Raw genomic sequence first — 12,500 nt, forward strand, 5'->3', positions numbered from 1 at the left:
TTACCTTTTATATTTACTTCTTTGAGCTAGAGAAAAGAAATATATCAAATATAACGTCATTGTACGTTACATTTAAAACAAATACCTGACTCAAGTTAACATAGTATGCAATAACATTTGTAAAATTCAAGGTAAGGTTTTTCTTTAAACAATATTGTTACATCTTTTTTTATTCTTCCAGATTCTGAAACATGATCATAAACACAAACTACATTTATCCTACAATATAGTAAAATACCAGAAACAGAATTAGTAAAGAATGTATTTGATTTTTTTGGTTTCAGAGTAAATGTGTAAAGTTCCATCATTTACATGCACAATTAATCCTAACATACAGCTATAGTATTAAAATGCCCTCCTCATTTTAGATGGTATAGAATATCCATAAACAAAGTAAGTTTTGTATGTCGTGTGGTAAAGTTACGATAACTAAATCAGATTCTCTTGTATCCAACTAAATATAGACAACTGTGAAATAGATAGCCATATCTATTGGTAAAATTTGGAGGAACTAAATGAGACCCTGTAGTTATTAGACCACATTCAATAACAAAAAGGTTACAAAGATCACTGCAAGCAGAAGCAAGTGAACCACACAAAATGACTTTCAAAGTGTTCGACTTTATAGTTAGCAATAGATCTAAAATTCATTTATTTAGACATCCAAAATGCATTCACGTTAAGCTGGAGCCTCAAAGGTAGACTCAATACCATACAATTCTTGAATGGCTTCTTTGGCTAATATAAACTTGGCTTTCTTCACATTATGGCCTGCAAATAAAAAGAAATAGCATTATGAAATGGTCTTAAAAAAATTGTGCATAAAATTCTGAATAATATAACTTTCCTGTGTAAACTTCATTACATTGCACATCAAATAACGTAATTACTGCAAAAAAAAAATAATAATAAATAAATAAATAAATAAATTACTGACTCACCTACTCCCGTGAAGGGTTTCCCATCAATATCGGCAGAGACTGTGAAATAAGGTTTGTTCTCCTTTGTAGCCTGGGTTACAGAATACTGCAGGCCTGGCTTCATCTGATGCAGAACCATTACAGGATGCATGGCTGCAGCATTCTCAGGCATTTGTTTAGCAGGCTTTGGCACTTTTGTAGTCTCTGTTGCCTGCAGAGCCAAATTTGCTTCCTGAGGAAAAGGAAATATTCTATCAAGGATCAAATACATCACCAATCTGCTTTGCACAGCATACTCGGGCTGCATCGCCAACAGAAAGGAACATAGTCTCTACAACCAAGACTAAGCCAGGTCTTCCTTAATTTGATTAAAACACAAAGGAAAGAAAAATAAGATTATTTCTACATAGAGACTCTCACCTTGGCATCAGCAGGTGCAAGAAGAGCCCTTGTACCAAGGTGGGCACAAATGGCTTCAGTGAATGCTGTTGTGGCTCCTTGAGCGGAATCCTCTTTAATACCTGTTGTTCCTCCAAGAGACTGGCCCAAGAAAGCTTGGAAACCTGTGGCGTCAGAGGCAGTTAGTTCTAAAATAAACAAAAAGATTTCAGTAGGTGATCTCACGAAATAAATACATATATATAAAGTGTAAACAAAAAATTCACTATACTGCATGCAAATCATTGAAAACTTTCTAAAACCATCAATAGCTATGTCATGCTCTGAGGTTTTATATAGCTCATTCATGACTAAATAGCTGCAAAACTTAAAAGATCCATATTTCAAATAAAAGACATTCTAATTATCTAAGCAAAAAAATATATAGAAAAATGCATGACAAACAAGACAAAACTAGTATTAGAGACAGCAAATATATTCCCATTTAAATTTATAAAAGTGTTGCATGTTAACTAGTGAATGAGTAGAGACATGTGCGTGTACATGTTGTATGTATATGGTAAAATCTCTGTATCCCCAATCTGATATTCACACTTGTACAGCAATTCTTACTGTCTATTCAATGTTAAACCATGTTATAAGTTACAAAAAGGACCACAAATATGACATTACTTTTTTTTTCCCATTATGCTTTTGTGTTCTTGGTAATCTTGAAAAGATCACAATGCTAATATTAAATTGGATAATTTAAAATAGCAAAAAAGAAATTATACTACACTAAAGATTTATTTTAAAAGGTATCAAAAAAAAGTTTAAAAGATTGCAAGTTTACAAACAAGATAAAACAGCCATGTTAGAGACTGTCACAAGCCACCAAAACTTCCAAATTGTCTAAATACGGAGCTGTTAACCTTCATAAGTGTGACTTGTGCAAAAGCAGTCAAGGAACATGAAATACAAATGAAGCTTAGACATGCCAACAGAGGGGATAAATCTTGTAAGAAATCAATTATATTACTATTTCAGAAAGTCAGCAGAAAGTCTTTCTGACCAACTTTATAAAAATTTATTTTGAATACAAGAGACTTTAATGTGAATGAGTGAGTGCCCCAGTGTTTGTATGTATTTATGTGCATATACATCCATAACCGTACATACATACAGAAATATAGAGGAACAAATGCATATGCACATACATACACATTACAATGTGTGTAACAAGATTGAATTAAACCCAACAGGGACCACTGTTATACGCTTACCAGGTGGCAGGGCAGCACCATATGGCTGGGCGGGAGGGGGACACATTCCCACTCGACCTTCACGCCAGTCATTGAAAAGCTTGTAGATTGCAAAGGATGCAAGTGTTGCCCAGGGAGTCTTGTCCTCCTCAGGGCCTTCCGTAGGGTTTGAATTAACTGGTGGTTTTACAAAACTTATAAGAGCTGCCTCTGCTGCAGCCTGCTTTGCTAGTTGCTTGGATGAACCAAATCCACGATACTTCTGAGTTTCATTCTGTTATGATGCAAAAAAATGTTAAATAGGTTACTAATAAGAGATCACTAATTATTTCAAGCATTACAATCTAGATCTGAAAATATTTGGGATACTAAAAATTCAATTAAATTTGTTTTAAGCATTACAAATTTCTTTGATGTTTGCACATTACTGGACAATAAAATCTATAAACAGACTTCTATAGATGTGTATTGACATAATTTGTTATTTTCAAGTTTTGTGTAAATACTTAGAGCAGAAATAAAAACCACACAAAACCAGTTAGCCAAAGCTGCCGATTCCAATTATAATAAATTCTGGAAACTTTACTTTCACTGACTCGATAATTTTCAATACAAGTTACAACTGTTATAGCTACATCACTTAATATACATCAAGAACCTAGTTATTTACTGAAAAATAACTAGCAGACAAGGTCACTCAGTAAAATTTATTTAAAGTTCAGATATTTTGATTCTAAAAAAGTGAATTATTTTTTAACTACTCTTTTCAGTACTTTGAAATTAAATAAATGAAACTTATCTTTAATAACCATCATTGTACATCCTATGAATGATTGACTTAGTCCCTAAATGTCTATTAAAACCATTTTTCAAATAGTTTGCACCCCATCCCAACCCCATACACATTCAAAACCACTAGAGAAAAGGGTTAATCTGAATGTAATTTTAACCAAGTGCACATACAATCAATTTACTTGGCATTAATGAGAAAGATTGAGGGAAGTATTCTTAGCAAGTTACTGGCATTTTTTACTCATTCAATAAATTAGTAATAAAAGATAGACAATCAACAGCCACATGGATAATGTACAAAAGCTAAGGAATCAGTTGTTTGAATGACAAAAAAAATGTACATCACATGACTAAATTAATAAGCCATTTTCAACCTACCCCATTAGTGATTTCCACTGAAATACAGAATGGCTGGCCAACTCCTCCTTCCTGTTCAGTTGTGTATGCCACACCTGGTCGTAACTCATTGAGGCACATAACTGCGTTTTTGGGCTGCACATATCGACGAATCTTGAGATTTTTAGCTCCTGGAACCTTCTTTTTCTTCATCTTCGTCTTGCCGCCTGCCACCACATATTAATTGAAAGGTCGCAACACACTTGCCATTGACATAGAAAATGGCTTGCCTTAGCTGGCAAGAGAATACAACTAGGATACCAGGTTGATAACTTACAGCACAGTTAAGGCCCTTTGGGAAAACCTAAATCCCCATTGTATAGTCAGTTAGCATGCCAGATTTTCATAAATTTAGTTGGAATGACTTGGTAGGATTCAGTACTATATGTACTTCCCACCTCAGTCAGACATCCATGACAAGTGTGGGCAACACGCTTCAATTAAAATTCTCTGAAAATGTCTCTACGACTGTTAAGTAAACACCCAGCCTCATGCATGGCAGCCAGAGGAGGACTCCTGTATAAGTCAGGATTACATCCAAAAGCCATCAACTGATGACACAAAGCTAAAATTACTAATCGCTGCTTACACAGGACTCCCCCTCACTGGCTTTCTGGTGTGCTACAATTAACAAATGTCGTGACGAGACATAACAGGTCATGGGACTAAAGATAACCTTGTGCGGCCGTCAAACTACCCCGCTGTCAAAACAAAGAAGAGAGCCTGTGAGAAATCTGTGGTGAGATATTAAGACCTATTCCCTCTAACATTAACTCAACCTGAGCGTTGTGTAGTAACATTATCAATCCATCAGATAAAAGTCATAGCATTAGGAAAAAGCTTGATTAACTCAAAATATATAATTCTGGATAAAGTCAAATTTCTATTAAGTGAGATATCTACATACTAAGAAATCATTCAAAGCCAGGCATCATTGTTTTCACACGCACACTCTCCTAAGTGGCTGGAGCCTCATTCAAAAGAATCTCAAACTTGAGTCACTCTTAGCAACATCCCTCTCCATTCAACACATTTCCAATTTAAATTCATGATTTTAGTATTGCAACCAGGTTTCATTATCAACTCATACTTTCTAATCTTATTAAAACAAACAAATCCTTAAAGCTTATGTGTATATATATATCCATGTGGGTAAATTCTATTTATCTTTACCATTATTGAGTGTGAGTCTGCCACTAACATTTTTGCTTATGTGTCAATATATATAAATGTGAGAGAGAGGGAGTGAGAGAGAGGGAGTGAGAGAGAGGGAGTGAGAGAGAGGGAGTGAGAGAGAGGGAGTGAGAGAGAGGGAGTGAGAGAGAGGGAGTGAGAGAGAGGGAGTGAGAGAGAGAGGGAGTGAGAGAGAGGGAGTGAGAGAGAGGGAGTGAGAGAGAGGGAGGGAGAGAGTGAGAGAGAGGAGTGAGAGAGAGGGGTGAGAGAGAGGAGTGAGAGAGAGGAGGGAGAGAGAGGGAGTGAGAGAGAGGAGTGAGAGAGAGGGAGTGAGAGAGAGGGAGTGAGAGAGAGGGAGTGAGAGAGAGGGAGTGAGAGAGGTGGAGTGAGAGAGGAGAGAGAGAGGGAGGGAGAGAGAAGAGGGAGTGAGAGAGAGGGAGTGAGAGAGAGGGAGTGAGAGAGAGGGAGTGAGAGAGAGGGAGTGAGAGAGAGGGAGTGAGAGAGAGGGAGTGAGAGAGAGGGAGTGAGAGAGAGGGAGTGAGAGAGAGGGAGTGAGAGAGAGGGAGTGAGAGAGAGGGAGTGAGAGAGAGGGAGTGAGAGAGAGGGAGTGAGAGAGAGGGAGTGAGAGGAGAGAGGGAGTGAGGAGAGAGGGAGTGAGGAGAGAGGGAGTGAGGAGAGAGGGAGTGAGGAGAGAGGGAGTGAGGAGAGAGGGAGTGAGGAGAGAGGGAGTGAGAGGAGATAGGGAGTGAGGAGAGAGGGAGTGAGAGGAGAGAGGGAGTGAGGAGAGAGGGAGTGAGGAGAGAGGGAGTGAGGAGAGAGGGAGTGAGAGAGTGGGAGTGAGAGAGTGGGAGTGAGAGAGTGGGAGTGAGAGAGTGGGAGTGAGAGAGTGGGAGTGAGAGAGTGGGAGTGTGTGTGTGTGTGTGTGTGTGTGTGTATACAAAAATCATACAAAAGATTTTATCTACTTTGTGAATATACAATAGATCAATAGGCTTTACAATATATCAATTTACACCAAAACAATTCTCTCCAGAAAAAAAGTTAATTTCTATGCTGCAGAATTAATGTTTCCCATCCCTGTCTTAGAAGGATATACATATATGCATACTGTAAGTGTTAACGTGTATGTATATATACATATACTATTCTATATCTATATACATATATTTATGTAATATATATAATTTATCTATACATATACTCCAAAGTATATATACATATATAATTATATTCAAACAACCATATGTATATACACAAACAATTATATATATATATACATATTCATTGTAAATACATAATTATATTTATACATTATATATATACATATACATATATATATATACATTATCTTTATATATATATATATATATATATATATAAATATATAAATATATAAATATATAAATATATAAATATATAAATATATAAATATATATATAAATATATAAATATATATATATATATATATATATATATATAAATATGTAAATATGTAAATATGTACATATATAATATATATATAATAAATATATAATATATAAATATTAATATAATATATAATATATAATATATTAAATATATAATATATATAAATACATTATACATATATACATATATACATATATACATATATATATATATATAATATATACATTATACATATAAATATATATATATACATATATACATATAATATATATATATATATATATTTATACATACATATTTATATATATTTATATATATTTATACACATTATATATATATATATTTATACATGTATATCTATATATATATATAATATATATCTATATATATATATATATCTATATTATATATATATATATATATATATGTATATATATATATATATATATATTTATATACGCATGTATATCTATATATATATATATATATATATATATATATATATATATTTATACATGTATATCTATATATATATCTATATATATATATATATATATTTATACATGTATATCTATATATCTATATATATATAATATATTTATACATATATATCTATATATTTATCTATATATATATATTTATACATGTATATCTATATCTATCTATATATATATATATATTTATACATGTATATCTATATATATATATATTTATACATGTATATCTATATATATATATATTTATACATGTATATCTATATATATATATATATTTATACATGTATATCTATATATATTTATACATATATATATATATAATTTATACATGTATATCTAATATATATATATATGTATATATATATATATATATATATATATATATATATATATCTATATATATATAATATTTATACATGTATATCTATATATATATCTATATATATATAGATATATATATATTATATATATATATATATATATTATATTTATATAGATATATTATATATATATACATGTATATATAATATCTATATATATATAGATATAATATATATATATTATATATATATATAATATAATATATATATATATATATATATACATGTAATTAAATATATATAGATATATATTATAAATATATATATACATATATAAATATATAGATATACATGTATAAATATATTAATATACATGTATAATATATAGATATACATGTATATATATATATATTTATAATATACATGATATACATGTATATATATATATAATATATATATATATATATATAATATATATTATATTTATATATTTATACTGTATATCTATATATTTATACATGTAATATATATTATATATTTATACATGTATATCTATATATTATAATGTATATCTATATATATTATACATGTATATCTATATATTTATACATGTATATCTATATATATTTATACATGTATATCTATATATATATTTATACATGTATATCTATATATTATATATTATAATGTATATCTATATATATATATTTATACATGTATATCTATATATATATATATTTATACATGTATATCTATATATATATATATTTATACATGTATATCTATATATATATATATTTATACATGTATATCTATATATATATATATTTATACATGTATATCTATATATATATATTTATACATGTATATCTATATATATATATTTATACATGTATATCTATATATATATATTTATACATGTATATCTATATATATATATATATATATATTTATACATGTATATCAATATATATTTATACATATATATTCATATACATATATTACAAATGTGTATAATATACAACAAAGAATATAAATATATATGTATATATTAAGCTACATACCTGTACTTAAATTTACACATGTAACATTTAAAGCAAAAGGAAATGTGCAGACATGCATGAGCATGAATGCAAGATTATACATTGTGTCAAAGTACATTCACAATTTAATTAACAATTTGTCCTTTAGTCGTATATATAAATAAGAAATTATATTACAACTTCAAAGCATCAACTTTAAATAGATTCTCCTACAGTATATACTAGCCTTTACATGCTTACAACCCACTGTACACCTTCCTTGTGGAATAAAAATAGCAAAAACCCTGTCTATCCTACAGCTCTGCAACTGATATTAGGCAATACAAATGCATCAATGCATAGGAGAGAGCAAGAGGCTCCAAGAAAGAACAAGGTGGAAGATGAAGAGAATGCATATAACAGGAAAAAGATGGATAATAAAAGCAGAGAAGCATAAGAGGGAATACTAATGTACAAGGGATTCCCCACGGAGGTAAAATCAGAGAGAATCTAAATAGTTTTTACACAAGAACTATCAAATATGCGACTCAATATTCCATGCAAGCTGACAAAACAAAACTTAGAAAATTGAAGATAAACAAACAAGGATTCACAGCCCTTTCATCAACTACTTTCGTTTATTTGGCCAAACTCGTTTACTATGGTTCAAGAAAAACTTGTACTTTACCCCCACCCTCCACCCCCTAAAATCAGGAAACATTCAGTTAAGTATATTAGTTGAACATAAAAAAGACTACAACACCTAAACCAAGACCACATTATTTAAGGATATTACAGTTCACACAAAAGCTTTGTATGAATCTTTGATTAGCAGAGCTTTTTAATGCATGTGCTAAAAAAATATAAAGATTTGAATATTCAAGTTTGTTACACATTTGCAAAGAAATCTTATAATAAATGAAATGATTATATTTAATAATATATATATATATATATTTATAATATATTTATAATACATTTATATATATATATATATATTTATAATATATTTATAATACATTTATATATATATATATATATAGTATATATATATATATATATATATATTACTGAAAGGGATTAGACAATTTCAAAGTGTGGAGATAAAATAGCGTCTTAATCTTTCAAAAAATGAAAAGCAATTCAATATTATGAATACAAGTTATATTCCAAAACCTAAAATACATCAAATTAAGTTAATACCACCTCAATAGCAATCCCACATCCTCCTATACACTAGACACCATACAGGAACAGATAATACAGCTTTGCCCAATCTTTTCAAGGTACAAAAACTTCTCTGCATATCTCACTCAGCTGCACCTGACAGCTTTTGGCAAAACCATCTTTACATACCTTTGCTTCCCAAGCCTCACTTACCACACCACTCATTTCCTTCTCATTCTTGTACCCATTATTAATTAATTACTCCTTTCCCTTGGTATTGTTTGCTAGCAAATGGAATTAGGGTCTACATTTCCCAACTTCTAACTACAAATATCTCTAAAATGGGTGGTCAATTTGTCTCTGCTACTAAACAGCTAAAAGGAACATGAATATGATCCTAAAAAAATTATTCAAGTGATGAAATTGCTAGATCACATCTTTGTAGAGTGCAGGTGACACTTTCTTGGGTACATCAGTGTGCAAATAATGAGAATATTGTTACAATTAAAAACAAATACCTTAGAATTGTTATTCATGAATATAACAAAAACTTGGATTATACAATGGCAAAAAATGTGAGTATTAGTAACAAACTTAAAACTTTTGCTTTCAATGATCCTCGGTCTTCATTTTTGTTCTGATATTTAGTCATTAGTCTATGTATAGGCTAATAAAATAGCTAGTGCTACTTTATTGCTACAGCCAGGTCATATACTGCCCCACACAATTAAGTCGTTAAGTCATATATTGCCCCACACAATTCAGTCGATAGGTCATATATTGCCACACACAATTAGGATAACTGACTTAACAACACTTGTAAACATACACTCAAAAAAAAGAGGAGGAATCTAATATTTCAAAATTCTTATTTCATAATTCTCACATTTTCTTTGGAAGTCATTCTTCTACTCACTCATTCACTCCATTCTTCCTATGAAGAGGTTAACTTAATATCTGCTGTAATATCACAAACCTAGTATCCAATGAAACTAATATACTATAAATACTTTCTACAGAAAAAATGGTACTAACCACAAATACATCAATGAAAAGTTCCCTTTCCTGCTTGAAATTAATCTACTAAAATCATAGGAACAACAATGGCTTAAATTTAACCAACCCAATTATGGTAACACTTGGACCAACAATATTCAGGCAATATTTAAGGCACAATTATCCCTACCTGGCCTCTCCCAAGGTCGCTTCCTGGTAGGGGTTTCCTGTACGTCACCTTCTTGCATTGAGGCATCACTATCTGATCCTGGTACCTGGAAATTTTCAAAAGTACTTGTTTAATAATGCAAACCTAGTAAACAGGGAAAGTAAGGCCTTACACTTTCAGATCCTTCTATGCTGTATAGATATTTTACACCGGCCCAACAAATTCCGATATCAAGACGAATTGATACGTCTAACCTGGGTTAAACCACTCATCGTGAAAAGCCGACACTGGATTTAGAATATGAAAATATGTAAAGATTCCCTATTTACTTTAACACTAATCCTTCAGAACAAATTTTCTACTGCTTGCTCACTCGCTCGCTCCCTCCCTCCCTCAAAAAAAAGACAGATTACAATTACATCCATAGTAGGCTCTGGAAGTCCCTGGGAGTAAAAGTCCATGGCTGAGGTGTCCGAGTTCTCAGTGGAGAAACTCTCTGGTGGAGGAACTTCGTTTTGGGCTGTGTTTGCTGCCCCAGAACGCCAGTTGCTACGACCACGACCTGCAAAAGGGAATGTTCAGATTGTTTCAGTTAGGGGTATAATAATATTGTTTTATCAAACTTTGTAGAATGTCATTCAGTCAAAATCCAATGCCACCACATGATTCTTTCCAAAGGATAACTGCTGGAACCATTGTACACATCTTGTGCTTGGGCTAAGACCAACAAATCTACACTTGATAGAAAAATCAGGAATGTGAAATCGAAGAAAATTTAACTAGACAATTTTTTTATAGGTTATTATATTGCATCATAGGGTTTTCCACTGAACTCTTTAGGAATAAATTTGAATTGGTTGTGACACTTAGCTCCTAAATCACTGGTCAAATTGTATAAATGTAAAAAGTACATAGTAACATGAACATTTACCATTCAATTAAAATTAATCACTATCAAAAGGAATATTTCTAAAAGATTTTGGTCAACAGTAACACCGAGAACATACAACAAGCAGTGCCTCAAAATTACGTGTCAACGCGAAAACAATGGAGCAGATTTGTTTCTACCAAGTCTAAACGCCTAGGTATTTCACGAAGGACTAACATCTTTGGGTATTCACCCACTTCTGCTATGGCCAACTGCCACGTGATATCGTGTCCTCCACGACAAGCACAGCCATCACATGATACCACATCACCCAGCGTTAATGTGTTGGAGCCTTAGGTAGTTTTGGTTGCTACTGAGAAAATTATATTTTCTTTAAAGTGATTTTAACCATACTTTTAAGGCAGAAATCATTTGCACAAAACTGAGCAACTTGCACCCCAAAATCAAAGTCACAACCAACAAACAATAGGGAAAAAGTGTTTCGATAACTATTATATAATGCTAACTTACCAATAATTCCATTAAGAAATGCAAAATGAACATGAATTCTAAAAATAAGTGTTAAAGTTACCACCAATATCCTTCAATATTTAACAATTGACTGATGTGTTTTTGTCTATCTGGGCACTTGTTCATTAGTTATTGGAAAAAATTTCAGGATGTTATGTTTCCCTAAAAACAAAAACTACCCACATATAAACAAGCTAATTATGAGATTAGTCTTGCCTATTGTTCAATACTTTTCAAATCTCAAAATTTGTTCAACTTTTAGTTCCTCACACCCATCAAATCTTACTATTTGGATGCAACTATTACTGACATATCGTACATGAATCCGTTTATCCCAAACAACTGGTTCAGGAATTGTTAAAATCCTGATAGTAGAGAAAGGTATGTAGTATAACAAGCAAATTATGGAAAGTAACAGGAAATATACACATGAAACTACAGATGTGTCCGTAGTTAATCAAGCCTACAAACAGAGGTACCAACATTCAAGAGTATGGTAACACTCCAAATTTCAGTAAAGCCCACAGTAATACACACCTTAAACATACAACCAAACAACTGGTCATACTGCAATGTACTCT

General features: G+C 31.1%; 1 protein-coding gene across 4 annotated transcripts in view; it reads right to left on the bottom strand.

Moving 5' to 3' along the window:
• Positions 1-154: 154 nt before the first annotated feature.
• The window catches only part of LOC122247132 (double-stranded RNA-specific editase 1), a 13,859-nt gene continuing 1,513 nt past the window's right edge, over positions 155-12,500 (bottom strand). For 2 of the 4 annotated variants that reach the window (XM_043006162.1, XM_086530760.1), the window contains exons 2-8: positions 10,940-11,082; positions 10,542-10,626; positions 3,731-3,915; positions 2,582-2,834; positions 1,341-1,507; positions 942-1,152; positions 155-771 (exon numbers count right to left, since the gene is read on the bottom strand). In XM_043006162.1, coding sequence (XP_042862096.1) covers positions 680-771; positions 942-1,152; positions 1,341-1,507; positions 2,582-2,834; positions 3,731-3,915; positions 10,542-10,626; positions 10,940-11,082 — 1,136 coding nt within the window. In that variant the 3' untranslated portion in view covers positions 155-679. The remainder of the gene's footprint in view (positions 772-941; positions 1,153-1,340; positions 1,508-2,581; positions 2,835-3,730; positions 3,916-10,541; positions 10,627-10,939; positions 11,083-12,500) is intronic. The other 2 variants (XM_043006164.1, XM_043006163.1) reach the window with 2 other exon arrangements.

Source organism: Penaeus japonicus, unplaced genomic scaffold (assembly GCF_977035675.1).
Source record: "Penaeus japonicus unplaced genomic scaffold, GWHDUDI00000001_assembly GWHDUDI00000003, whole genome shotgun sequence".
Taxonomy (NCBI): domain Eukaryota; kingdom Metazoa; phylum Arthropoda; class Malacostraca; order Decapoda; family Penaeidae; genus Penaeus; species Penaeus japonicus.